Here is a 27,936-nt window from a genome sequence, read left to right as displayed (position 1 = left end):
AAGGAACTGGCTCACGTGACTGACATGGACTTTGATTAACAGACAAATGAGCATTCTGTGCTTTCTCTGCCCAACTTTTATTGCTAGGTGATTGTAAACAGCAAGGGTAGACCAACGTGACATACTGGGACAATGCCACACATGCTGACCGAGCTTGTGGATGATAATGCTCTTCACGACAGAGGCTAAAGGGCTGCAAGTCTGCGCCGTGGTGCTGCCTGGGCCCGCCGTGATGGTCTGGGCCACACAGGGCCCAGATCCTAGAAGACCGCCACCATCAGCGCCCACCCACCAGGGCTGCAAGGCATAGCCAGACAACGAGATGCAACAGTCTGTGTGTCCTTGTGGCCTCTGGGAAAGCAAGCAGGGATTTGCCTTAAAGATGATTAATTGGCAAAAGGAAAATGATATTGGGGGAAAAACACATATGCATATATATACACTCCTACCCGAGAATCACTAAACTGAAGAGAATTAAAGGTGCTCCAGGCCCATGTTCATCTGACATGGGTGTGAATCATCACAACATTCTGTTAGTAAAAAGCTCACTACTCATTTGCACAGCTTTTCAGCTACACAGAGTCAGAGGAGTTCTTTTGGAAAGCCAAATTTTCTTTTCCAACACCTCACGACTAAAGGCTCTTGTTTAGCTTCCAGACAAAAGAGGCTCACGTGACAGCCTGGTGCTTCCAGGGCGCTCTGGCCACTCCGTCTCAACTCCACTCAGGCTAACGCTCTCCATTCCCTCCCACAGGGCAGTGCCCTGTCCCCTCCGTTTCCAATCAACTCTTTACTTTCTCGGTGTTCCTCCTGAAACATGCATGCAATTCTCTCGTTTTCCCAAAAAGAGCAGGATGGAGTTGCCAACTCACTTTCTAACATGGCTGTTTTGTCAACCATATGCTGCTGCAGGCATTTAAACACAAGGCTTGAAGTTTTTGAAGAGTACTGGTTTCTTTCCTTCGCAATGTGTTTTTCTGACTTGCTTTTCGAAATCCTAAATCAGATTCTGTCTTTTTTTTTACATATGTCCTAAGTTTCTCGTATTTCTGCAGGCTGAAAACCACACATCACAGGCACTAGGACTGCTTACACCTAGATGGTCTGGCACGGGTGGGAGACGGATGTCCTCTGACCACCCAGCACGGTTCCCGAACACTGTGACCACAGCCCTTTCAGCAGAACGAGGCTTCCAGTAAGAAAGGCAATGAATTACAAAGAAATCTAATAAAATGCAAGCAGTGAGGCACACAGGGAACTAGCATGAAAGCGTTAATTCTCATTCTTCTGAGTCTGAGGTGCTGGTTCTGAAATGTCAAGAAGTCTGAGCCCAGCAGCCCCACGAGGACTGCTCCTAGAGACACGAAGGCCAGGCTGGAGTGAGAAGTGCGAAGGACGGAACAGGGCACTGCAGGATGGACACAGAGAAGCAGGCCATCAGAGACGCAGTGGTGCTAGGTCCCACGTAGAACAGGGAGGACAACTGTCCACAGGGCCACTGAAGAGACTTCAGCATGGGAAGGTGAACCAACAACTTGTGGGGTTGACCCAACAGTGTTCTGACTCTTTCTCTCTTTGATTCAACATTTCTTTGGGTCATCACTCAGTTTTTAAGATAAGGAACAAACAGGTAAAATGAACCAACCACTCAGATTATCTCAAGGCAATCATTTTTAACATCATTTTCTAGTATAAATCAAAAGCACACAACAGAACCATGGGTTAAAACAGCAGAGGACAAAACCAACCTTATCTTTCATTTGCCAATTTCTCTTTACAACTCTATCCAGACACAGACCAAGGCAGAATCTGGCAACAATATGGCAAATCAAAAGAGAAGACCAAATGCTAAAGTGTGACTTATTGGATGGATGCAGTACCTTCTCTAACTATATCAGCGTTTCATCTTGTGAGTGGAAACAGGACAAGGCTTCAACACGGCAGGAAAAGCTAGACTTTCCTTAGAGAGCCTCAGCTGGGTGCAGGTGAAGTTGTGAGTAGAGAAACCAGCTGTCTCACCAAGGACCAAGGCCAGGGTCCTCTCTGTTCCTGCCCCCTCCCATTCAAATCATCCTCTACAGAAGCCCCAGGAACCAGGCCCAGTGACACACCTCAAAGGGGGCTGTGGGGCCTGGAGTCCAGAAAGAAGCACTGTGAAAAGGACATGTCGAAGGCTCTGGAATGCCAACAGCTGGAGGGTAGTAAACAGACCCCAGTTCATGAGCACATACAGTTATGAAGGGCAGGTGTGATGATGCATCTTCAGCATGTGCCACAGGGTCCAGATATTTGTCCAAAGAGGATTCTGGATTTTTCGTGAAGGTTTCCAGGTGGGATTAACAATCAGTGGACTTTAGGAAAGCAGATGTCCCTCATCCAAGCCGCTGAAGCCCTCCCCCCACCCTAAGCGAGAAGGAACGCTGCAGCACACGTCTCAGACTGGAGCTGCAATGCTGGCCGTCCCTAAGCCTCTAGCCTGCTGGCCTGCCCTGCAGGTGTCGGACTTGCCAGCCCCTTGCTGTAAGCCAGTTCCTTACAGCAAGTCTCCCTGTTGGTTCTGCTTCTCCGGAGAACTCTGACAGGTCGAGCAGGGAACCTGTGGTCTGCCAAGAGCTCTGCCGTCTCCCAGAACAGTGCCTGGCACGGGCCAGGTCCCCGGTGACACTGTCTGTCAGAACTGCCTCTGACTCAGTAACAAGATCTGACCTTAGCCCAGCAAACCCACGTGAATGCAGATGTGTGCACCAACCTACTTCAGATTTCAAGCCCTGTGGCAGGAGCTGCCAACACGCAAGACAGTGTTGGAAGAGACAACGTTCCACCCATCTGCACCTGCTTTGGGTGCCCTCCCAAAAACGACAGCAGTTAGAAAGAACAGATCTCAGAACTATTTTCCAAAAAGAAAAAAAATGATAGAAATTTAAAATGGAATATTATCTTATTTCTTTTTAGATTTTATTTACTTATTTTTAGAGAGAGGGAGGGAGGGAAAGAAATATCAGTGTGTCATGGTCTCTCGCATGCCCCCTACTGGGAACCTGGCCAGCAACCTAGGCATGTGCCCTGACTCGGAAACTGAATCAGCAGGCCAGCATTCAACCCACTGAGCCACACCGGTGAGAGCTAAAACAGAATTTTAGATAAAAATGTTACAAGCAGGTATTAGTTACTAACAAAGAAAGGGAACAAATGGAATCAGACAGTAAGTAGGAAGTAGTAGCTCCGAAATAGATGGTGCTTCTTCTCAGAGGAGGAGTGATATTTCTCCTCCTCCTCAGATCTTTCTACTGAGGACTGCACAATAGAAGCCAAGATGGTGGCCATAAAGGGTAGACAAACCTGGAGAAATCTGGGGAAAAGATCAAACAGGATTAGGACGCGAGCCTGGGAAAAATTAGGGAAGAGATGGGGCACTTTAAAAGAAAGCCTGTTCTCTCCCAAGCCCAAGGAAATACAGGGAAGTCTGACAAAGGCCCCATTTGCCTTGTGGTAGCTGCACAGTCCATATAGCAGCTGGGAGTAGAGACTGTACTGAGCTGGACTACTGGAGCCTTGGGTGCCAGGGGGATGGCACCACAGCTCCGGGCCCTAGCCCTCCTGGTCCCAGGAGGCACGGGTACAGGCCTACGGCCCCAGAAGCTGGATTTCTCCTGTGGCAAGACAGAGCTAAACCACCAGGCTGTGGATGAGACACTGGGTGGTGTACCTCGGAAGAGTACAACGTCAACCAACTTCTGCAGCTGGACCCGCCAGGGAAGCGCCTCATCCCACGCGGCAGCCTTCTCAGAGGAATCTGTGCCCTGCCCACCCTTCCTCGGTTCAGACTTTTGCTTTCTTTTCTCCTAAACTCTAAGGGCCTCCACAAGACTTATGACCAAGGAAGGAGTGGGCTTTCAGGACTCCCCTTTTTGCCTCTGTAACTTACTTTCCTGAATCTAGGCAGCTCAGTCCAGGCTCATTCCTGTTGCTGTGATCCTGCCTCTTCTATCCTAAGTCTTCCTTTGTTTTTGCCCTAATAAATCTTGCCACTAGCACTTAAAATTCTCCTGCATGTATGTCCCTAAAATTCATTGCCTGTGACACGGTGGAAGGACCCATCTTCTCTGGTAACAAACACTTTATCTTGGCATGCTAAAAAGAAGAAACTCAAGGATATGCCTTCATGAAAAATGGGTCAGAGAGGACTGGTTAAAGATGTGCTCATTCTCTAACCACCAATTCTGAGGTATGGTTTTTCCCTACCACCAAACACCCAGCTCAGTTGTGACACTGCCTCCCTGGAGACAGGGTCAGACCCCACAGGTCAAGGTCTCAGTCCCACAAGAGTGACTCCATTTCCTTAAGATGATAATGGCAAAACCAGGCTTGTCATCAATGCTGCTGACTGGTTACAAATCAGGTTTCTACAACCCCATCCTCGGGTTCCATTAATTTGCTGAAGCAGCTCATAGAATGCAAACATTTACTTTTTGGTTCATTATAAAAGAATAAGATTCAGGAATGGCCTGATGGAAGAGGTGTGCAGGGCCCGGGTATGGGGAAGGGGCTGGGGGCTTCCTTGCTCTCTGAGCCCACCACTCCCTTTATCTCCTCGTGTACACACACCATCCTGGAAGTTCTCTAAAACCTGTGCTTCTGGGTGTTTACTGAGGCTTCGTTACACATGAACCATTGATTAAATCACTGGCCACTGGGAACAGATTCAATTTCCAGCCCCTCTCCTTTTCCCCAAGGGTCTGAAACTTCCAACTCTCTAATCTCAGGGTTGGTTTCCCTGGAGACCAGCCCCATCCTTAAAGGTGGAACAAAATCACCTCATTCACATGACACTTTTGTCATCAGAGATTCCAAAGGTTTTGTGAGCTCTGTGCCAGAAACCTAGAATGAAGACCAAATATAAATTTCTTAACTATAAATCACAATAATATCACAGATGGCAAACTGAAAACATTCATGTTCCCGGAGGGCAAAGAAGAGACATCAGTAACATAATTTTAAAGACTCAAAAACAGATGTAGCAAATCCAAGAAAGTCAACTGTAAGGCAGCAATGGGAGTGTTACCATAGTATTTAACTAGACATTGATCAAGGAAAGAGAGCAAAGGGAAGTAGACATTTGGCTTAATAAACTGGAGGCATAAACCTGCTTACTAGCCAGGAAGCTGTAGCTTCACACCCCAGGAGATTATAGCACAGTGTTCCACCCAGGGGATCAACATTCTCCCTTCCCCACTCTAGTATTCCATTGTTTGGGGGGGGCGGTGCTAGACCAAAGAGGCCTGTCAGTCCAGCCTGGGGAACAATGGACTGGCTAAGGGATGGACCCATCCAATGCCCACAGAAGCCCAGGAAGTTGATTGGTTCTTCTGAAAAAGGGATCTTGCCCCCACCCAAACCCAAGCACATATAATCCCAGGGGAATAAAGAAACTCATCCTTGCTGTTCTCTCTTCCCCCCTCCCCACCACCCCCACCCGTGATGCACTTGCCCATTTGTGGGTCTAGCAGCTATCAGGCCCACAGCTGATGGTGTGGCCTCCAAAAGGACTGAGCTCTCTTTCTCACTCACCTGGAACATGCTGGGTGAGAACATCCTATGCACTTGCACATTCTCTCTCTACAGCCATGTGGCCTTAGCAGCCACATGGACTCTGCCACCAGAGCAGCTGGGAACAAGCTCAGCCACCTGGGTGGGGACTAAGACCACTTAGCAGCCACTGTGGGTTCCAAGGAACTGAGCTTAAACATGAAGCAGAAACTGTGGATACTGGCTTTTGTCGTGGCCTTGCTGAGGACACAACTGGACATTTTCCATGACGGGATGGACAGAAATGGGACACTGGTAACCCAGGTGGCAGCTTCTATGTCTATTTCCAGATGAATAAACCATGCCACTCCACAATCTCCCATGCATGGGTCCTTGGAATGCTTTTCTCCTGATCCTGTGGAAGAGCCTAATTCCCACCGGACAAAGGAGAAGCTGAAAAATGACCTAGGTTGCATGGCAGTACCCTAACTGGAAAAACAGGTGGTGCCAGGAATCTCTGAAGACAGAGGCAGAGTTAGGACTGAAAACAGAAGAGCAGGTGAGAGGCACCCCCACACACTGACCCAGCCTGCACCCCTGGGCCCTGTTCAGAAGCAGAGGGACCGGAAGGAGCCCACTGGACTGGCCAGCATGTCTGGAGGCAGCCTTCAGAGGAGGAGAAAAATTTCCTTCTGAACCAGGTGGCAGGCCCAGGCCCCTCCTGCACAAAACCACCTGTTAAGTCCCTGAGACAGCACAGAAAGCCCATGAAACAACAACGAGAACATCTAGAGACCACAAAATAACTCTTGGAAATTAAAATTTTGACAGCAAATAGAAGGGTAAGAAGATAAAATACAAGAAATATAAAGTAAAACAAAAGAACAAGGAAACAGAAAAATGAGAACACTGTTAGATCAGTCCATGAAGTCAGATAAGCAAAAGGAGTACATTTTAAAAACTGAATGGAAAAAATTATCAAACAAATAATAGCAGAAACACCCCCAGATGTGAGGGAGAAGCGAGAAGGCTTGCTGTAGGCCCTGGACCTGAGGAGCACATCCCTCCAGGAGCGCCAGCTGCTCGCTCTGCAGAAGAAACTGGCCTGCACATGTCGGTGCTGCTCAGGTTTCCCACTGTCACCCTTTCCAGTTTTCCTGTCACGCTACTCTGCACATTTAATACACCTAACACATGGTATCCTGCGGGATACCGAGGCAAAACCGACAAAGATCTAGTGCCCTTCATCTCCTCCCCACAAGCACCTCTTAAGGGTTGGATCTAGGGCTCTGTCCCTGTAGCTGGCCCTTCACAGGCAGGTACTCGGGGAATCAGCTGCAGGTGCTGAGTGCAGGCGGGGTCCTTCAGGGGCAAGGACTCACCTACACCACCCACGCAGCCCTTATCCAAGGCGTCAGGCTGTGCTCCGGGCCCATAACCCAGAGGCTGCCTCCCACCCTGAACTCCCAGCTGTGCTCCCCCCCGACATGCGAAGAGAGGCTATTTCTACTAGACTCTAAGACCCCTGGAGAACTTTGCGTGTCTCAGAGTCAGACCAGCGCTTGTCAAAGTGTGGTCAGCATCACTTCCTCATGGCACCGTGACACTCTCCATCTTTGCTGCTCTTGTTCCATCAGGACTGGACAGCATAGCACTCACTGCAAAAGCAGGCTTGGGAACCCCATGACTCCCGTAGGCCTCACTTTACAGAGGTGCAAAATCTCAAACAGCCACTCTTCATTGAGTGGGTTTTGCTTTATAAGGTTATTGTTAAAAAATTTATTTACATTACTAGGTCATGAGTTTATTATTGTATTCTTTAAGTGAATTAATAACTTTGTAATTTTTAGCTTTAAAAGTACATGGTAAATATAACATAACCCAGAGAGACAAAAGCTCTTCAGGTGCCTCAGTTTTTGAGAGTAGAAGGGTCCCAAGACCATGGTTTGAGAGTGGCTGGTCCAACAGCTCAGGTGGCAGCTTCTGGAGCCAAAATGCATCAGTTCAAATCTGGCCACTCCACAGCTATGCAAACAAATAAACTGTGCTAAACAAACTTAGCGTGTGTGACCTTAAACAAATTCCCTGGCCTCTCGGCTTCAGTCTCGCCATCAGCACGGCGAAGCCAACAACTTGTTCCTGGCTAGTCTAGGGATTAAAGAGGGGACCCTCACTGAACTCACACGGACCTGGCAATGCTGTGCTTGTAGTCAACGCTGGTCCTTTCCCCCTGCACACCCAGCGCAGCCAGCCCAGCACACCTGCCCACAGCAGGTGTGAGCCACGTTCACACAGGGTAGGGAAGACCCCCCACTACCAAGAGCAGCACAGGACTGCAGCACTTGCCTCACCTGTCAGCCACGTCCAGATCAGAAGCCATTCTGTCCAGGCCGCTCGCTATGCTGTCCAGCTGCTCACCTTGGAAGTGTAGGACCCTGGCTGCATCTTCCAGACGCTTCTGGGAACAGGCCATGAGACCAGTCAACTGCTTCCCCTTGGTCACAGGGGAGGAGGATGCCCCCCCAGCAGCTCCTGGCTGAGACAGCAGCACCTCTCTCCAGAAATGCTCAATGACATGGAAAACAACATTCCGACTAGGCTGCAAGGAGCCGAACCAGTGCTTGACATGGTCCTTTTCCAGGATGGTGACAGCACCAAAGATAAAATGAGAAGCCTCTTTCTTGATCTCAACTATGTTGGCAAGGGGAAAGTCGACAAGGAAGCCTCCAGTTTTATCAGTCATAAATCTTACTGAGCATGAAGTTAACAAGAGTTTTCCAGGAACCCATCGCTTCTCAAGTTCTAAATAGTAGGAGCATGGCCAGGTGTGGACGTAGATGTCTCTGTTCATCTGGTTCTGGGCTCAGCCTGCACCACGGCCAAGGCCACTCCACTCTGAAAGAGAAGGGACAAATCAGCAGCTGTGTGAGGCTGAAATGTGTCGTCACACTTGGCCCAGAGACACTAGGACACGGCCAGTGAGGGTGTCAAGGTCTTGGTTCAGAGCAGACCCAAGACACCGACACAAGGCAGGTCCCCACCTGGCAAGAGTGCTCACCCCATATGGGACAGGGAGGACAAAGTCTTTGTCCTACTTAGCAGACAGAGGATGGCCACATCTTAGACTCAAGCTCTTCCCAAAGCCACAAGGCCCTGGGCTCCATGCCTGCCAGAGCACCTTTTCTGGGACCAGGGTCTACAGCTGGACATGACTGAAGGAAGAAAACTGCGGAAAGCCACCACCATAGGACCCTTCACATGAACACCATTTCAGCTGTGATGGCCCGATCCCTATATATTCTTCACAAGTCTCCAAATGGACAAAGAGTCTCCTTCTGAAATGTTTATACACGTAATTTCACAGAAAAAATAGTCCTACAAACTTATCGAGTTCCACTCAATGATGGAGTTATATAAACTCCATCAGAGTTTATATAACCCTTACAGAGCAGGCAGCCCCACCTCCCGGACAGATGACGACTGCATGGCTGCAGCAGGAGGAGGACCTCATGCACAGTCAAACCGCTCAGCCACAACGCCAACGGGGCTCACAGGCAGGCCTGGCCAGGCTCTTCCAAGCAGCCGTCCCCTGCAAAACCACACATCCTCTACTTCTCTCATGCTCTCTCACACATACTCTTTGACCATGATGAAGCTTCATTTACAAAAATTAGAATGACTAACACTATCTCTTAAAATAATGAAAAGTGTAGGCTTTCACAGTCTGGCTAGTAGCCACACAGATTCTTTGCATTTGGTCAGCAGGTTTCTGCCACCACGCCACCACACAGGCTGCAGGGACAAGACAAATGACTCTGACAGAGTCCTAGGACTCTGTAGCTTAGAACCCAGGGGGAAGCAATGAATTTCCTCCCCAAGCCACCCTCCAAAGACCTGGACTCCTCATGCAATTGCTGTGCAGGCTCCATATCAAGTAGCACAAGGCCTGAAAAAAAGGTGGACCCTGCAACTAGAGAACTTGCATCAAACTGATTCCTAACTACACAGAAACAGTGATTTGGGAAAAGACAACGTATCATCAAATGCAAAAGGGATTAACACAAACAAAAGCCCAAAGCCTGTAGGGCTGTCTCCTGCCTTTGGCATTTGTCACCCAGAGCACCGAACGCTGCCACTGCAGCCTCTCCAGAAAGGGAGAGCCTGGCCACCCGGTTCTCACCTCTCCACGCCACCTGCCCGCCCGCCCACTGTGAGGTTATGCAGACCAGGCACATTCACTGCACCTACATGTGGTGGGATAACCACTTGCTAATTTGCCTGTATGCTCTCAGAGGACAAGTATTTTGTTCATAATTCTAACGTGGGGGACACTTTGTGACTGAATGAATGGAACAAACACTGATGGTTGATAGCACAGGTGGCAAACACAAGGCCCGTGGGCCAAATCCGGCCCTCCACCTTGTTTTATCCGGCCTGGCACCTTGTTTCTACCCTGTGGCAGCACTGAGCTCTCACTTAACTGTTAAGGAGTAGTTACACCAGGCCCTTTCAAGGTAACCATGAGGCTGATGTGACCCCAGTAAAAATTAGTTTGACACCTCTGGTATATAGCATTTGTCTTGCAGGGACCCTCGGCCCGGCTGAGGTCAGTGCCACAGGCTGGGCTCCTGCTGTTTGGAGTCCTGCTGATGGCAGCCGTTCCACTATCAGACAAATTGTGCAGATCTAGCCCCAGTCAAATCCATCAGAGGGGCTGATGGAGTGAAATGGGGACGTTCACCAAGGCCAAGGTGATAACGAAACAAGCGGTGGGTGTTATCGGGAGGCACTTCCCCACATCCGCTATCAGTGTCTGTCCCAGACCGTAACTGTCTTTCTCGTAGCTGTAGGTGATGTCTCCCTTCTGGTCGACCTGGATAACAGGGTACTGTCCTCTTGGAGACAAGAGTTAGGCAGGTTTGTTAGCAGCCCCCTTATAAAATTAGAGGGCACTTGCTGTGACAAAAACCCACACTGTGTGCAGCATGCACCGGGCCTTACGAACCTTGGGTGAGGAACAGCAGCCCCCATGAAGCCTGCTGTGCCTTGCGCAACAGGCCCTTTCCCTCTGACCAGGGCCTCCGTCTGCTGCCGCAGCCACAAACTCCACACTGCGGCAGGTTTCACTCACTGCTGGCCTGCCAGCCTCTCCCCCTGCATGGTTCCTGACTGTGATGTGCACCAGAGGTCATTCTGCTTGGGAAGTTGGTTCTTCACATCAGAACCTCTACTAAAACTAATATTTGGGAAGTAAACTCAGAAACCCACTCTATCAATTCATAATACCCTAAAGAAAATCAAAAGCCTCCCCCAATTTTAATTCGTTTAAAAAATAAGTATATGAAAAGCTCAGAAACAGGAAGTCAGAGTGCTTACAACTGGGTGGCAGGGAGGGGCCAACAGGAGCCCCTGTGGCTGCTGATGCACCTTTCCTCGGCTGGGGTGTGCTCATTCGGTGGTACCCTGATTTAAGCATTTTCTATTCTTACGATTTGTTCATTTCTTTGTGTTACTACTTCAATAAAAGGTGTAACAATACAAGCTGTATTAAAATTACTAATAAACGTACATATGAAAGGTATACCAGATGCTACCATGTCACAAATACCTGAAATCACTACGCTAAGCAGAAACACAGCTGGACCACAGAGGAGAAAGACCAGAGGTTGACAGGGTCAGAAATGTGCCCAAGGAGACAGGAGACCATACACCCCAACATGGCTGTCACACTGACAACATGCCATTCACTTGCATGTGACCGCACCCAGTTACCTAGCCACTCTGCCTCCCTTTCCTGATCTGTAAATGGAGATAAAGCTGTCCCTAGTCCACACCGCATGGTAAGGCTTAACTGAACTGCTGTATCAAAGGCACTAAGAAGAGCACCTGGCTTCTACATGTTCCCTGGGACATCATGATCCTATTAATACTGCAAAGTGTCTGGAACTAACACTGCTCATCCCTTGGAAGTGGGAAGAATTCACAGCTTCCTCTTGACCCTTTTCGTTATTTCTCAGATGACTGCTAGCATACCACCTCACCAAGAATCTACTGTCTGGCCTCATTAGTTTTTATCGTGTGATCTGAGCTGGCTACAGACAGCACCTGGCCACACACACACACACACACACACACACACACACACACGACAATGTAGAAGAGGAGAAGATGGAAGAATGTACTAGTGAACACAAAATTAAGATGTCAGGGTAGAGCAAAACCACTTGATTCTACCACAAGACAAATAAATTTAACTTCTATATTAATCTGACTCAAGTACATCACCAATGCGCTCTGGAACTTCTCAACACAACAGCAGGGCAGGACCACCCCCCTGGACACATCACATGCTCCCAGCTCCTATTCGCAGTCCCCCACAGCAATATGGCTGGGCTCATTACAAATGCCTGAGATTGGGATGAGCTTAAAAAGGATCTGCTGCATCCATCAGCATTCATTTGCATTCATCATCATCGCAAAAGCAGGTACGAAATGGGACTCAGACGTAATAAATACAAAAATATCAGGGTTGGCAGGGCCACAGAGACCATCTGTCCAACTCACATTTCATGGATGAACATACAAGCATGTTCTGGCAGCAGCTCTCGAAGTCCACTGACACCATGGCCAATACTCTTTCAAGAATACTAACATCATTGAGTGTTGTGCATGAGCATCAATTCTAAGAAGGTAGCAGCCTCAGATCTAGATATTTAAGGAGCTACCCATACAGTTCAGACACCAGAAGAGTATACAGGTGAGGAGACAGAACACTTACTAATAAGCACCAGTAAGACTGCACATACTTCCACTGAAGAGCAAAGATAATACATAGTTGTCTTTGTGGATGAAGACTACAAGGAAGGCAAGCCTTCTACCTGGAGAATGTGGTAGGACTGGGGCAGGAAGCCCAGGCCCAGGGCCACCTTCCCGTGCACCGATGGGCATCAGCACCCCAGGCCACAGAGGAGGAGGACCTGAGGCTGAGAGGGTCGGAGATTCGCCCAAGAATCTCTTGGGCGTTCCTGTCAGAGACAGGAACCCAAGAACCTGTTTTCTTGGCCAGGACACAATTAGTGCTAGACCGAGAGAAGTCTCAACACTAAAGATGTGGCCAACAACAGCCTCACTCTCGCCTCAGGAGACTCTGTGAAGGAGCCAGGGAGTCCATGTGCTGTGTCACTGAGAAGCCAGTGAGGAGGTCCTCATCTCTCTGACCCCTGACCTCTGAACAGAGGACAGTATCACGTTCTTGAGGCACATGCTGGGCTTCGTGGAAGCTCACCAAAGGGGGCAGAGGAGCTGGGCCTGCCTTTCCTTGTGCTGACAGCGCACACAGGGCAGAGGGAACCGTAAGGCACCTGCGTCCTTGCTTGTGAGAGTGTTACAGAACAGGACCAAGGGGGGTTATAATATACTATTACCAAAAGCACCCCCCACTAGGTTCGCATTGTCCACCAGACAAAAGACATCTCTCAACGCCACAGATTTGTGAAAAGAAAAGGAGATATTTATTTAAAGCTATACAGACTTAGTCCTTTAGGATACCCACTGACACACAAACACACACACACACACACAGTTCTTCCTTCTCCCTCTGCCCCTATCTGGGGTACCGTATCTCAGGAAAAGAAGTAGTCCATGATTCAGGCTCAAGGCAGCCGCGTGGTCCTCTCTTTACCCAGGCTGCAGGGAGGTCTCCACTCTGCCAAAGTCGCATGGTTTTCCTTGGCAAAGCTGCAGGGCGGAAGGGTCGCCACTCTGTCAAAGCTGAGTGGCGCTTCTCTGGTAAAGCTGCATGGTGATTCTTCCTCACAGGGATGCAGCTCTGGCCAAAGCCGTGTGGTTCTCCCCTCGATAGCTGCCATGTGTGGGTTTAAATCCACCCCACCGATCCTCCTCTACAGCCCCATTTTGGACTCCTCCCACAATTGGCCACACTTGCCAGCACTCATATCCTTCCAGCTTTACTGGGCTGCCATAGTGGGTCTGGGCAGACGTGGCCCCACGGTGTGGAGCCAGTCATCTCCAAGCTCTCACCAGGAGGAGTTGCCTCCCAGTTACATCTTGGGTGGAAGTCACTTCCATCCCCCTGGCTCAGAGCATGGCCACAGCTATTTAACATACCTATGCAACCAGTTAAAGGTTATAGATATGTTAAATGACCATGCCAGAGGTTAGCTGCAAAGCTGTTGCTGTACAAAACAGCCCTGCATGTTCCTGTTCCATGTGTCCCTTCCCCCAACTCACACCTTTGGGGGGAAGAAGTGAGGATATCTTATATATCTTTCTAATATTTCCTGGACACCTTGAGGTGTCCACCTTGAGGTGGAGTTCTGGACCCCACCTCAAATCCCTGTTTGGAGCCCCCCCTCTTGACTGCATCCTTTACAAGAGGGGCACTCAACTGGGCACTCTGAGACACATGCAAACAAAACGCACAGCAGGCTGCATGGGACTGGCCTCTTACAGCCCAGGGAGCAGGGGCCGCAGGCCCCAGCTTGTCATCACTAACACACCAACCACACAAACAACCTGCCAGACTGTGAAAAATGCAAAAGGGCTCTACTTTCAGAATTAGGAGATGACTAACGACATCGCTGTCACCATGGTTTCCAGTATTTCCATGCCTAAGATAAGCATTAGGGGCAAGCAGTGGGCTCACAGCCCTGGTAGCCCTGACCAGGGCTAGACCCTGGTCCCCCTGTTGACAGGAACCTCTCCCCACCTGCTACCCACAGTGGCCGTAAACCATGTCCAGCCCCTGGAGAAGGCTGGGAGAGGCATATCTTGTATGCCACCACCCTGTACTTTGAGAACGGGGTTAGCAAGGAAACTGAACTGATGTGAACAATCGCCTGACCTGAGCTCTCAGGCCCGAGCGCTGAGGGAGACTCTGCACACATGTCCCAGAATTACTGACACTGGCCTGCAGCATCTGAGGAGGCATATTGTACTTCCAACCTCAGCCCCATCACAAACTATAACCAGAGAAAAGTTACTTCCCTTCCGAGATGAAAGATCTGAGGACAACACCAGCTCTGACATATTATAAAATTCAAAAAGGGAGGGAAGAGGGGAGGGAAGGGAGTGAAGGGCAGGAACAGGAGAAGCCAAATACTTCTCAGTATCATACTAGCCATAAGAAAGATGAGTACTCAGGTTTGACAAACACCAGGGAAAAGCAACAGGAGAATCCTGTGGCCACAACTTTTCCTACCTCAGTTTCCATGGCAGCTTTCCCAACAGACTGCAGCAGAGCACCAAGTGGACTCCACCTACAGGCTCCCATCTCTCTGGGTGCCTGTCTTCCCCAGGCCTCCAGTCCAGCCCATAGGGAGGAGTGTTCTGCTTCCTCAAAGGCCAGGCACCTGTGCTCCTGGCTCCAGCCCTGTCCCTCTCCAGCAACATCAACTTCTCCCTCCCCAGGGTCCCAGGGGCTCGCAGTCCTGCTAAGGGCCAGACAGCACCCAGCTTAAGCTTTTGGGCCTGTGGTCTCCAGTACCATGCTCGTCTGGGACGCTGGACAGCGGAAGCAGCAGAGACCACACAGAATGAAGAGTGCAGCAGCTCCAATGAACCTCACTTATGAAAAAGCAGCAGTAGACGTGGTCACAGGCCGTCACCATCCTGCCCTCCATCTTCTCCACAGGTTACACACCTTCTCTAGGAGCTGTACCTGTCACCCATGCACACACACCTCCCCCACCTCTCTACAGCCCTGACCAGCTGCTGCCCTTCCAACAGACACTTGCAGCCCCCTTTGCTCATCCTGCCCCCACACAGGCTCCTGTCCCCATCATCCCCTGGCACAGCTCCACACAGGCCTCCAGGGGTCAAACCCAACACCCACACTGGTCTACAACACCCACAGCTGCTCCTCCAGAGACACCACATCCTGGCTCCCTGGGCTGCTGCCCCACTTCTCCAGGTGTGTGTTCCCGTCTCCTCTGCTAGCTCTTCTTCCCCCGACTGCTGAACGCTGGGATGATCAGGACACAGCCTGGCCCTCTTCATCAATGCCACACTCCTGCTCAGTGAGTCAACACAGCTCCATGGCAGTGAAAGTCCCCTCTGAGCTGCTGCCTCCCCAGCTTGACCTCTAGCCCAGGCTTGCTCACCTGAGTAGCCTGGGCATCAGAGTAGCCTGGGCATCTCCTCTCTACCACCAAACAGGCATCTCCACCTCTCCTCCTGCCACCCCATGATGGCACCACAGGGGAGGGGATCTCCTGGATCCCCCTTCCTCCTCCCTCTCAACAATCCATCGGCAAGTCTGCAGATGGCAGCTGTGCCTGCATCTGCCCTCTGCCTCAACCCCATGGCCACACCACCAGGCAAGGCTGTCACCAGTCTTCCAGATAACCCCTCAATGTCCTCCCCCTGCCTCACTCTACACCTACCATCCATTCTCCATCCAGCAACTAATGTGACAGTCATAACATAGGATCAGGAAATGTGACACACAGTCCTAACTATCTTACTTCTAGACATATATTCAGAATGCTAATACAGTCATAAAAAAGGAGGAAATTCTGCTATTTGTGACAAAAACAGAGCATTATGTTAAGTGAAATAAATCAGATACAGAAAATCAAAGAAAAAGGCTGCTCTTCTGCCAAAAGCTTTCCCCGTGTGCTTTGAGGCGAGTCCACTCCCCTCTGCAGCCCCACAGGCTCTGCTGAGCTGCAGCTTCACCACCCAGCCCCTCCCACCTATGCTCCACTCTGTTCCCCAGGGCCCCACCTGCTGCCCCAAGACTCTGAGTAACCTCTGCCCCAGGGACAAATCCACACCCCGCCCTGGGAACGGAGCCCTCACCATCCACAGTAGTCACAACTCCAAGGGGCCTGTGAGTATGCCCACATGAGGACCAACTGGTTCTACACAATGGAGAGGCAACCACGCAGAGGGTGCCTCGTGCACCCTGCTGGTACATTCAGGTGTCCAGGAAATGCCTGCTGAGTGATCTGAGTCATGCCACGAGGAAGCATTGCCTGTCCACTGTTGACCACTATCTCCCTTTCATGTGCTGACCCAAGTCCAACTGATGCTGAGTTCTGGAGTCCTTACTTGGTCCTCGCCTGCTGTTATCTAGAACCCACATCTGCCAGTGAAAGACTTACAGACCTGCGTGAACCCTAAGAACCCTAAGGCCCCCAAGGGCATCTGGGGCTCATCACCAGTGATGCACCCAGGCCCTGGGCCACACTCATGACACACGGCAATTAGTAAAACAGATCTCTCTCAGCCCTTGCATCAGACCTGTGCCTGCAGTGAGACTCATCATCAAGTAAACACCTATTTTTAGTTAATTTCCAGCGAAACAGAACCAGCAACATTTTACACACCTTCCAATAACTCCTGATCACAAGAAGGCTCAGAGTTGGAACAGTGGGAGCAGTGTCTGCAGTGGCCATGGCCAGCCTTTTCCATTACCTTCACCTTCTGCTCCTCTGAGGCGCCCACTTTCAACCTGGGAGGTTCCAAGTGCTACTGGGGATGTTTTAGTGAAACAACATTATGTATTCACAGGGTGTGCCCCCATCTTTCTAGCTCCTCAGAGCAGACAACCAGGATTTTATGTAATTTCCACTGCATTTCCTACAAAGTGTTTACTTTTTACTCTCTTCTGCTGTTTTTTCTCTGGCAGTTAGAGGGGTGTGTCACTGGGAAGTGCCCGCCCCCAGGATGTGACCACAGTGGGTCTGGGTGGGGCCAGGCATGTACTTTTCTCACCAGTTCCAGGTGATGCTAAGGCTGCCTTCTAGTGGCCTTGAAAAGACACAGATCTGCTCCTGCTGATGCTGTCAGAGCTGCAGGTGTACAGTGGAGGTGACAGTGCTGATGTCAGAAGGCCACCGTGTGGACTAGGGAAAGCACAACACAAATGCCTGGACCAGCCAGTGCTACAGAAAGGAGACCCTACATCCTACCCTGAGTAACAGCCTTGGGAGCCTGCCCTTTCTTAGGAAATTCACTCTCAACCACATGCCTTCATTCAGGAGCTGGGTCCCTGCCCAGCAACCCACCTGAATTTCACATTTCTCCAACAGGGCAAACTTAGACCCACACTTCCCAAATCCTTATGTACTTATGACACTTTGCTTCCCAAACTTTCCCCGCTGCCCCCCATGACCTGCACTCTCCACAGCTATGTGAGTGTACAGGGAGCGAGGGTGGGAGGGAAGGAACACGAATGAATGCATAAATGAATGAACACATTCTACCTCAGAAAGGAAAACATACTCGTCTCTGTATAGGATTACTGGTGACTCTTTTTCTGCATTTTGCCTTCACTGTGTGTTTGCACTGCCTGTCCTACACTGGCCCACTGAGGAATACCACACCTTAACCACACAGGCAAAGAAGGGGCATGGGGCACAAATCACACACCACGTCCCATTGTTCCACCTGCCACAGACAACTCCCACCCTCAATCCCATCTGGCCAGTGTTCTTCGTTCCCACCTCAGATCCCCTCAACCTGGGCCTCAGATTTCCCCAAACTCACTTTCCTTCTAGTAGTCCCTTCCCTGCCTTTCTCTGCGTCTGGTGCTCCCTGTTCTCCTTCCAGGGAACCTGTCCTGACTGAACCGCAAACACAAAGCTCCAGGGAGTCAAGAGTCTCTCCCCAGGTGCAGACTGCACAGTGCGTCTATTTTCCGTTCCAGAAGAGGAGATGAGAGAGGCCCTATTGCTTCTTCCTCTGCTTCACTGTGTGGGAAATGTCAAGTTCTGTGTGACTATGTCCCCTCTTGCTGACACTCCACATACATCTGCCAAGTTCACACACGAATAAGTCTGATTTCTTTCTTCCCATGCTGGTGTGGGTAGGTCTGTGAGAGTAGGACCTTGACTTCTCCAATATGCCAAGGCTGTGACATGTCATCCCAACCACATCCCCACTCATGTGTTCCCATTTCAGGCCTGTGGTTTACATTTTAGGGCTCTGGATCCTCACACCCTCATTTCAGGTCCTCCTATTCCTCCACCCCCAGGTACCTAATATTTCCCAGGGCACCCATCATCTCCTCCAGGTCCTCATTATCTCCAGATCATCCCCCCGCCCCGCCGAACTATCCTTCAGGTCTCCGCCACCCCCTAGGCCCCCATATGCCCTCCAGGTCACGACCATGCTTTCTGGGTCCCCACTATCCCCCAAACTCCCATCATCCCCTCCAGGTCCCCATTATTCCCGAAGCCCCCCCCCCCATTATTTCCTCCAGGTTTCCACCATCACCATAGGCCCCATTATCTCCTCCAGATTCCCACAAAATCCCTAGGCTCTCCTATTCCCCTCCATGTCCCCATCATTCCCTGAGGCCCCCACCATCCACTCTAAGTCCCCCATCATTCCCTTAGTCCTTCACCACCCCCTAGTACACCACCTTTGGCCCTTCTGCACCTTTCTCAGCCCGGCCCACAATATACCACTTACCCCAGCCCCTTGGGCACTGATAAAAGAAAGGGTCCTCGGCGCAGCACAGGCCCAGACGCAGACTACAAACAACGCATTGCTGAGTCTTGAGGGTCTAAGACGAGGAGACCTGGGGCGGGCGCTCACAATCACCGATGCCAGCCGGCAGTTCTTAAGTCCGCTCCTAGCGTCTGCACCCGCCGCCGCGCATTGTGCGCATGCGCTCAAGGCCCGGTGCACCTTGGTACGCATTCCTGCAGGAACCCTGCCCGCGGCTTCTTGGTTCCGCTCAGCAGCGTCTGACCTATAACGCGGTGGTGTGTGTATCTCGTTGTTTTGTTCCAGCCGGCTTGGAAGCCGTGAGCCACCAGTGCACTCGGCGTCTGCGCCGGAAGTACTTTTAGGAAATGCTTCCTTTTCATTTCCTAGGTTAAAATGCAACACAGTGGGAGTCCGGGGGCCGAGTGCCGGCTTCCGCCTTTCGCCCAGCGGCGGCGCCTGCACACAGTCCTCGAAAGCTTCTTCTACCCTGGCAGTGTCTCCGCTCTCTGCAGGCGCCCCGTCCTCCCCTCCCGACCTGCTCGAAGCTTCTTCATCCCACGACACAACTGTTTGTCCCTTCCCGAGCCTCCCCTCTGCCCCTGGCAGTGCAGCACCCTGTGGACTCCGAGCCTGGCCCGACATGGACCGGGAAACGCGTTTGTTCGCAGAGTGTCACTTCCGACGCCTCCGAGGGCGTCTCCCCAGCAGGGTCTGCCCTACCCCGGACCGTGTGGACTTTATTGAGAATCCAGACTCCTTTTCCTACGCGGACTTCTTCAAGGGTTACCTGCTCCCCAACTTGCCGTGTATTTTCTCCAGTGCCTTCACCGAGGGCTGGGGCAGCAGGAGGCACTGGGTGACACCCAGTGGGAAACCTGACTTCGATTATCTGCTTCAAAATTATGGTAAGGACTGAGGGCGAGCGCCAGCACTGGACTAGAGCAGGGTCCTCTGAGTCTTATCTGGCCAAGCTCCCTTAGGTCATTCTGCAAAGGACACCACTGAGTGTTTGGGGGGAAGGCAGGGCATGAGTGGGTTCTCAGAAGAATTGATGCGAGATGGTTTAGCAATGAGTTGGAGGGTGGACAGGGTCAGAGAAAATGGACAAGCTGGAGGACTCAGAAAAACCTGTATCTGACCCTCCCCTTTCAGGAGATGTAGTTGTACCTGTTGCAAATTGCGGGGTCCAGGAATACAACTCGAACCCTAAAGAACACATGCCCCTCAGAGATTACATCAGCTACTGGAAAGAGTTCATCAAGGGGCACTACTCCTCTCCACGGGGCTGTCTCTACCTCAAAGACTGGCACCTGTGCAGGTAAAGGCATGGTGCACTGGCCACTGCACTGATTGTTGCAGACCTGAGTGAGCCCTGGCCGCACATGGGGGATTCTGTCTTTTTCCCAGTTAGAAATTTAAATCTGTATAAGATATACAGCTCTCTGCAGAACAGTGTGGCCGACTTGCGGTATGCATGCAATAGGCTGCCTGGGGAACGTGGGACGACTGGTGGATGTGCAGGTGGGCTCTGGTTAACACATCTTTGTCCCATTTGCCCATCTAATTGGCAGCACCCAGCCCTTGTTCCTCCTCAGGTGTCCCCTGAAACCAGCCTCCCTTTTTTATCTTCACTTGAGGACATGCTTATTGATTTTAGAGAGGGAGAGAAACATCAGTTGGTCGCTTTTTGTACACATCCCCACAGGACCGAACCTGCCACCCAGGCTTGTCCCCTGACCAGGAATTGAACTCTCACTTAACCTTTCTTCAGTCTGCAGGGCAACGCCCCACCCACTGAGCCACACCAATCAGGGCCCAACTTCCCTTTCCAACCCTGCTTCTCCAGGTCCATCCTGTTGTGCTGCCAGTGTCCTGGACGGCTGCCTGCCTTAATTCCCGCACCCCACTGCTAGGCTTTCCAGCAAGACTGTGTCCCTCCTGCTTAAGGCCTCCCTTACTGCGGAGCAACATCAGTTTTTAAAGAGGAATTTCTTTGTCTGCTCCCTCCTGTACACTTCCATCTGGAGAGCTCAAACAATGCTGCTCTGAAAACATCTCACTCTTAGTGCCATGCCTACTCCCTGAAGTGGCCCCCTGGTGTTTGCCACCCAAGGGCATGCACTTCACCAGCAGAAACAATCATAGTCAGACTTCCCCCCAGCTGGCAGCTAGTTGCCCAATTAACATAGGATGAATGAGTGCACAAATCGAAGTTTTGTTTTTGCTGATGTGGAAAACAAGGCTTAAAAAGGTATAGTGAAACTAGAACTAAGGCTCCTGTGACTAGTGCTGGTGGGTCTCACCCACCAGGTCACTAGTGTGAGTGAAAATGCTGAAGAGGCCCACAATTTCAGAAAGCTGGTCTGATTCATGTGACGCATTTAGACCCCAACTCAGCCAGAGTCTGAAACTGTGGGACTGGTGCTCGGGGGCCCAAAGCACCTGGGTTGCTACCTGCCTGGGTCATCTGGGCACTGTCACAGTACCCACAACCATCTCATCTGCGTACCACTCTGGTTCAGTTATTTGAGTAAGCTCACCTGGGGTCACTGGGAGCTGTGGTCATCAGTGATCAGACTTAGGGCTGGGTCATTGGAGGTGGCCCCACTCGGCCTGGCAGCCCAGGGTCCCTCACATCAGGGACCATGCTGGGCTTGGGTATGTAGAGGTGACAGCATCCTCATGCTGCTTGCTCTCTGAAGGGACTCCTCTGCCGAAGGCATATTCACCCTGCCTGTGTACTTCTCCTCTGACTGGCTCAACGAGTACTGGGACACCCTGGATGTGGACGACTACCGTTTCATCTACATGGGGCCCACTGGCACCTGGTAACTGTCTCTCCACTCCCACCCACTGCCTTGCACCTTGTCCCTGGTTGCTGTGCTGAACCATGTCGGCTCTCTTAGAGACTCTGAGAGTTCCCTTGGTTAGGCTGTGGAGGCAGCTGCCAGGCCTGGCGTTTCCAAACCCACTTGCGCTCTTTACCTTGTGGCTCTGCCCAGAGTCTGTGTCCCTCCTGCTGGGTGTGCTCGGGTGGGGAGGTCTGGCTCACCCCTGTGGCTCACAGACAGGTGTAAGAGCTGGGGATCTCAGGCCCCGGGCCATGGCCAGTCTATTTGGAAAAACCACAGCCCACACCCTAGCCACAGGGCACCAACAGGGACTCTTTGCAGGTCGCCATTCCATGCTGACATTTTCCGCTCCTTCAGCTGGTCTGTCAATATCTGCGGGAGGAAAAAGTGGTACCTCTTCCCACCAGGGCAAGAAGAAGCCCTACGGGACTGCCATGGTGGCTTGCCCTACGATGTGACTGCCCCTGCGTTCCTGGAGAGCTGTCGACACCGGGGGCTCAACCACTGCAGCCCCCCGCTGGAGGTCACGCAGGAGGCAGGCGAGATGGTGTTCGTGCCCAGCGGGTGGCACCACCAAGTTCACAACATGGTAGGGTGGGCTCACCTTGCCCCACATGCCTAAGAGCTGGCACAGGCAAGCAGGGAGACACACCATGAGGCTCAGCAGACTGACCTTGACTCCCTCTTGACACTGCCCATCAATGGTACCTGATATTCTGTACCCGCCCTTGGTACCTTTCTGGATGCTTCCTGAAGAGAGAGGGCTGTGCCTACCCCTCCCGACTCCACAGTGGGCAAGTTGTCCCTTTGGGAGACCCTGGGTGTGTGACAAGGCAGGCCATGGTGAGGTTGGTCCCATGTGTTAGCATGTCAACTCCATATAGCATGCTAAGGGTTTCCAGCCCCCATTTTCTCCTTCCCACATTACCTTCCTAGTCCCCCTCCACAGGGGCCTTAGGGTTGTCCAGGGCCCCTGTGGAGCCCCACTCTGGGTTAGATGTGGACTCAGATGATCCCTGGCTCAGTTCCCTCTTCCCTGCTAGCACCCACTGGGAGGCTGGTGGGAGCAGGCATTCCCAGCTGAGTAGGAATGAGAGGACCTCAGGATGGGGAAGGAGACAGCCTGCAACCTACCTTTTCCAGGAGGACACTATCTCCATCAACCATAACTGGGTCAATGGCTGTAACCTGGCCAACATGTGGCATTTCCTGCAGCAGGAGCTCCGTGCTGTGCAACAGGAGGTCAGCGAGTGGAAGGACACCATGCCTGACTGGCACCATCACTGCCAGGTGCAGCGTCTGGCCTAGATAGCAGTGGGGACAGAGACCAGGGCCATCACAGAGGGGGTGGGGAGCTCACCTGGGGTAGGGCTGCAATGGCGGGGAGGGGTGGATGCCTGGCCTACCTGTAATAGGGTCAGTCTAGAGCTGAGGCAGGTCACAGTGGTTGCCAGGAATCACTGACTGGCCCCCAGGTAACTGTCTCCACCCTCAAAGACAGGTCCATGGCTTTTGGTCCTTTGCAGCTGGGGCTCTGTCCACAGTCAGCAGAAACTTGCCAAAGATGCAGGTGAGCATTAGCTCACTGGTCACTCCTCTCTGGCCTAGGTCATCATGAGGTCCTGCTCTGGGATCAATTTTGAAGAATTTTACCACTTCCTCAAGGTCATTGCCAAAAGGAGGCTCCTCCTAGCAAAGGAGATAGGCCCTGGTGAAGTGGAATATCGTGAGGGCTCCAGACTGGACCCCCAGCAGATCATTTTTGACATCAGCCGGATTGCTGAGGTGCTGGCGTCTGTGGTGGTCAACCCCGACTTCCAGAGAGTGGACACCAGCATGCTCACTCCGCAGCCAGAGGATCTCCTGCAGCAGCTAGAGGAGACCATGGCTGCCATGGAATCTCTTTAGTGTGTGCTGTGAGGGTGACAGGACACATCCTGACAGGACCCTGCAGGCACTACCATGGAAAGCTGTTGCACTGCTCTAGGGTCCCTTCCAGAAATAAAGCTGTATCCTCCCATGTGGCCTGGGGAATGCTGTCTCCTTGCTGCCTGGTTGTCTTGGTTTCCCAGATGTTCCTGCTCTTAAGGTCTGGCACTGTCCTGTCATTGCAGCACCTCTGTGCTTGTTCAGAGGGCCCAGCAGGACTGGGGACTTGGATCTGGTGAAGGGGTGGGTGGAGAGTTAGTTGCTGGTGAATTGGACCTGTGGCAAAGCTGGGAGGAAGTATGGTGGGGACTCAGGAGTCTGAGTCATGTGGGGCTTGGTTTTCTCCTGTCTCCACCTTCCCTCAGCAAATGCCAGCCCCAGGCCACGGGCCTCCCACCCACAACAGCTCAGGCCCCCTCCACATTAGCGCCTCACTCATAGGCCCACACTTCTCCCTCTGGAGCAAGCCCCTTGGGGTGTGGGAGAGACACTGGGCCCCAGGCACCCCCATGCTGCAGGGTCTGTCTCTCCCACATTTGAACCACTATTTAGCGACTTCCTTTCCTCTACTGGCCTCTGGCTCCCCTGGCAAGGTCCTGAACCAGAGATTTCATTGGTCAGTGCTCTGGGCTAGGCCCCCAGGCAGCAGGCACTGTACCAAGAAACACTCTGGGCCCTGCAGACAGGTCATAGCACTCATGTATTGTCTCCCTCCAGGGCCACCACTCTGCTCCCAACCAGCAGGCAGAGGGCTCTGGTTAGTGTCCACCTGCAGGCCAGCTGGAGACAGGCCTCTTACACACTTGTCCTGCATCATCCACCTACTTGTCACACAACTATCTGCCATCCAGAGTCACTTTGCAAACCAATTCAACAACCACTCTGCATACTCATTCTTCCCACCCAGCTCCCAGTTCTTGCACACCTGTACCAAGCAAATAAAGCATTATGCACTGTTTACATTTTAAGCTCTGCACGCCTATCTGTACCGTGCCAGTTCGACTCCTTGCACTTCTGTGTGTCACTCAGTCACAGCATAGTGTTCTGCAACCAGCCTGATGTATGGAGAGAGATGGGGCAGGCGAGTGAGTACAGGGAAGTCTGGAGTGCAAGAGGAGAGTTGAAATTGTGAGTCCAAAAGCTGGACTTAGGCAGGGGTTCTGTGTTGCAGTCTGAAGCAGTATTGCTTTGTAAATCTTGGTCCTTGTTTTTAAGCCCTCAACTGATCCGACAAGGCCCATCTGTAGGGTTATGGCAAGTTATCTGCTTTATTTGCTCAGTTTGCTGAGTTAAATGTGTCTCAATCTAAAAACTCTTGACAGCAATAACCACACTGGCATTTGACCAAGTGGCACTGTGGCCTTGCCATAAACTTGGGCACATAAACTTGACCAATGTGATCATTCTGTGATGGTTCACTGGGATTCAGCAGTCACTGCTCCCTCCAGCACTCCCCTGTTAGCAGGGACACGCAGCACTTTCTCCTTGCACAGTCGCTGTGGGCAATTCAATAAAACCCCTTAGTGTAGTCACCTTCACCACACCTCCTGCAGTGCCATGTGACAGTCCCTCTGCACACTTCCCTGAGTGTTTTTCAACCACTGATTTGGCACACTGGCTGAACTGTTCTCTCCGCACACTCATTCCATACCAATTTACATTGTTTTCACACCCACTCTGCCATTTAGTCACTGCACATTCTGTGTAACTCAAAAGCCACTGCCCTGTTCTCTGTTCAGCCTCACACTTCACACACGCATTGTTTGCCAGTCACCTTCTACCCACTCACCACATGTGGTTCAACAACCAGTCCATGCATGTGCATCTCACTCCATCCAACTTGTACTCCAGCACACCCTCTGTGGCACTGAACAACTGTTCCCATGCTCACAGTCAGACTTATGCTTTTCACAGCCACTGCGAGCAGTTCAACCGTGTCTTGTTGCACACTCCCTGTGCAAGAGCCACTCTGAACACCTACTGAGCGAGGTTACCCACCACTCCACCATTCTGCGTTTCCCAGGTCCCCATCCAGCACAACCACTGTGAGCCATTTGACAATGCTTGCACACTCAGCAAATTAACAAGCTCTGAATGCTTGTGGCAATTCAGTCTTCCCTTGCACGTCACCTCTGCCCCCTCCGAGTTTGACCAAACCATCAGTAATCAACCTCATAATCACTGGTTCAACAACCACTTTTGCCATTTTTTCTGTTCTCTGCACAATCACTCTGGGCCCTGCATAGTTAACCCTTGTAGCCATAAGGGGGGAAGAAATAATTCAGAACTGGCCTGCCCTTCACCAGGCCCCTGCTTATTTGTTCTGGAACTGTTGGGGGTAAGTGGTGGCAGCTGTGTCTGCCCCAGTGGCTCTCCCTGATGAATCTGTGTTATCCCCAGCCTTGATCCTGGGTCCGCACCACAGGGTGCTTAGGTGAGCTCAGGACAGGCAGAGGAAGGGCCTACTGACCCTAGGGATAATGAACAGAACCTCAATCCCTTGTCCCCACTTACCCTCTGCTGGCCCTGGGTGTCTTGTTCACTCACCAAGCATAGACAATGACCCTGGCCGCACTTCCAAATGAGGACCCCGAGGCTCCAGTGAGGATGGTCATGTCCTGGACTCCAGCTAGACTTGTGGTTCCTGCTCAGCCCCATTCTAAATTACACCAGGCCCTCAGTCCCCGAGTTGCTCTCTCTTGGAGGTCTGCCAAGGAGCTCAGGTACTGTAGACTGTTGATGAAGAACCAAGTCCATCAGACACTTCTCCAACCATGAAGAACCCTGGTGACACGAGCACTGGCTCACAGTGCCCATGGTGTCATGGATGAAACATGAGACAAATTCACATGGACTACTGAGTGCTGTGAAGGAAAAGGGATGGCATGACTACTCCCTCAAGGGGGAAGAGCCTCAGAACAGCCTGGCCACTCTCTCAAGGGGAGAGTGCCCCGACCCTTGCTTGACAGGCTTTTATTGTTTTATTTTTGCACAGGAGTTCAGGTACAACTTATTAATCATTGTCAGGCAGTAAACAGTACAAAGCATACAAAGAACTATTAGGGCTTCTTCTGAGACAGGGTCTGTTAGCTAAAAGGCTATAAGACTTTGGGAAAACAAACTCATTTTCTGCCCGGGCCTTTATCATTTAACTAAGAGCATTCTTAGCAAAACAGGCTTCACAGGATTTCACATATCCTTTCTCAGGCCTGATCACCCAGGGAGCCTGCCATTCCCAGCACAAGGCTTCACCACCCTCTGTCATTGTTTTCAGGCTTAAGTCAGGCAGAGGAGGCAGATAGCCAAGGAATTCTTGGAGACTTCTCGCAGACAGACTAAGGACTCAGGCTTCATCAAAGCCACAGGGCGAGGGTCCATCACCCCCTCTTTGCTGCAGCCCCCCAAGTGCTTCCTTGAGGGCCTCCTAAGTGATTGTGTCTGGCTTAGGTTGGCCCACCTCTGAGGGTTTGTATTGACCTGTCATTGACTAACCGGCCAAGCATTGGGGGCAGAGATGGATGAAGCAGAAGCAGCGCTCCTGCCAGGGAGATAAGCTTTGTCTCCTTGGTGGTTCACAGTCTGCAGGTTGCTCACTCAGCCTTATCCATAGGGGGCGGTTATAACTCCTGAAACCAGAGAGGGCAGTTCCCAACACCTTGGGGTCACCACTCCATGCTCCTGACATGTGGAGGAGGACACAGGCCTCCTGCCCTGTAGCCCCACCACATTTGGGCTGCTCATGCTCATGCCAGGCTCCACAGAGGGGAACACAGGACCTCGGACCCTGTCTACTGCAGGCCACTCTACAGCTGGCCCCTGAGAGATTTAAGGACACTCTGCCTGTCAGCCTGGTATCATCCTCTTTCCCTAGCTGTGGGCCTGTGCACAGGCTGCTGGGAGACTGGACAGCCCTGCTCCAGGACAGAACTGCTTCCCACCACTGTCTTGATCCTCTTCTCAACTCCAGGTGTCTGTTACTTCTCGGGCCCCTAATCCATGGATTGTCCCCAATGGAAAGTCTTCCCATGTATGGTTGGGGGTGTATGTGCAGAGAATAAAAATAGGGGTTAGGTTTAGGGGTTTGGGCTCAGCCTTGGGGTTAAAGATCAGGGTTAAGATTAAGGTCAGGTTTAAGGAGTTAAGGTTAGGGGTAAGTGTCGGGGTTAGG

General features: G+C 51.5%; 2 protein-coding genes across 10 annotated transcripts in view; one reads left to right on the top strand and one right to left on the bottom strand.

Moving 5' to 3' along the window:
• The window catches only part of SNAP47 (synaptosome associated protein 47), a 67,279-nt gene extending 48,103 nt beyond the window's left edge, over positions 1-19,176 (bottom strand). For 3 of the 4 annotated variants that reach the window (XR_008390062.1, XR_008390063.1, XM_037148556.2), the window contains exons 1-2: positions 18,967-19,174; positions 7,878-8,421 (exon numbers count right to left, since the gene is read on the bottom strand). Coding sequence is in view for 2 of the 4 variants with exons in the window: in XM_037148556.2 (XP_037004451.2) it covers positions 7,878-8,377 (500 nt within the window). In the remaining 2 variants the exon portion in view is untranslated. Of the gene's footprint in view, positions 1-7,877; positions 8,422-18,966 lie in introns of all 4 variants that reach the window. The other variant, XM_037148557.2, reaches the window with a different exon arrangement.
• A 179-nt stretch (positions 19,177-19,355) lies between these two features.
• On the top strand, positions 19,356-24,728 carry JMJD4 (jumonji domain containing 4). 6 transcript variants are annotated; one of them, XM_037148551.2, is made up of 6 exons: positions 19,356-19,892; positions 20,140-20,305; positions 21,690-21,815; positions 22,161-22,428; positions 22,983-23,129; positions 23,448-24,728. In XM_037148551.2, exons 1-6 carry the CDS (start codon positions 19,628-19,630, stop codon positions 23,745-23,747), a joined length of 1,272 nt encoding a protein of 423 aa, XP_037004446.2. In that variant the 5' UTR covers positions 19,356-19,627; the 3' UTR covers positions 23,748-24,728. The 6 variants fall into 6 exon arrangements, with proteins under 6 accessions (XP_037004446.2, XP_037004447.2, XP_037004449.2 ...); XM_037148552.2 differs by having other exon boundaries at positions 19,547-19,892; positions 22,197-22,428; XM_037148554.2 differs by having other exon boundaries at positions 19,547-19,892; positions 23,055-23,129.
• Positions 24,729-27,936: the final 3,208 nt, after the last annotated feature.

This window comes from Artibeus jamaicensis, unplaced genomic scaffold, assembly GCF_021234435.1.
Source record: "Artibeus jamaicensis isolate MK-2021 breed Jamaican fruit bat unplaced genomic scaffold, CSHL_Jam_final scaffold_3272, whole genome shotgun sequence".
NCBI lineage: Eukaryota > Metazoa > Chordata > Mammalia > Chiroptera > Phyllostomidae > Artibeus > Artibeus jamaicensis.
This window is presented reverse-complemented; position numbering and strand designations above follow the sequence as displayed.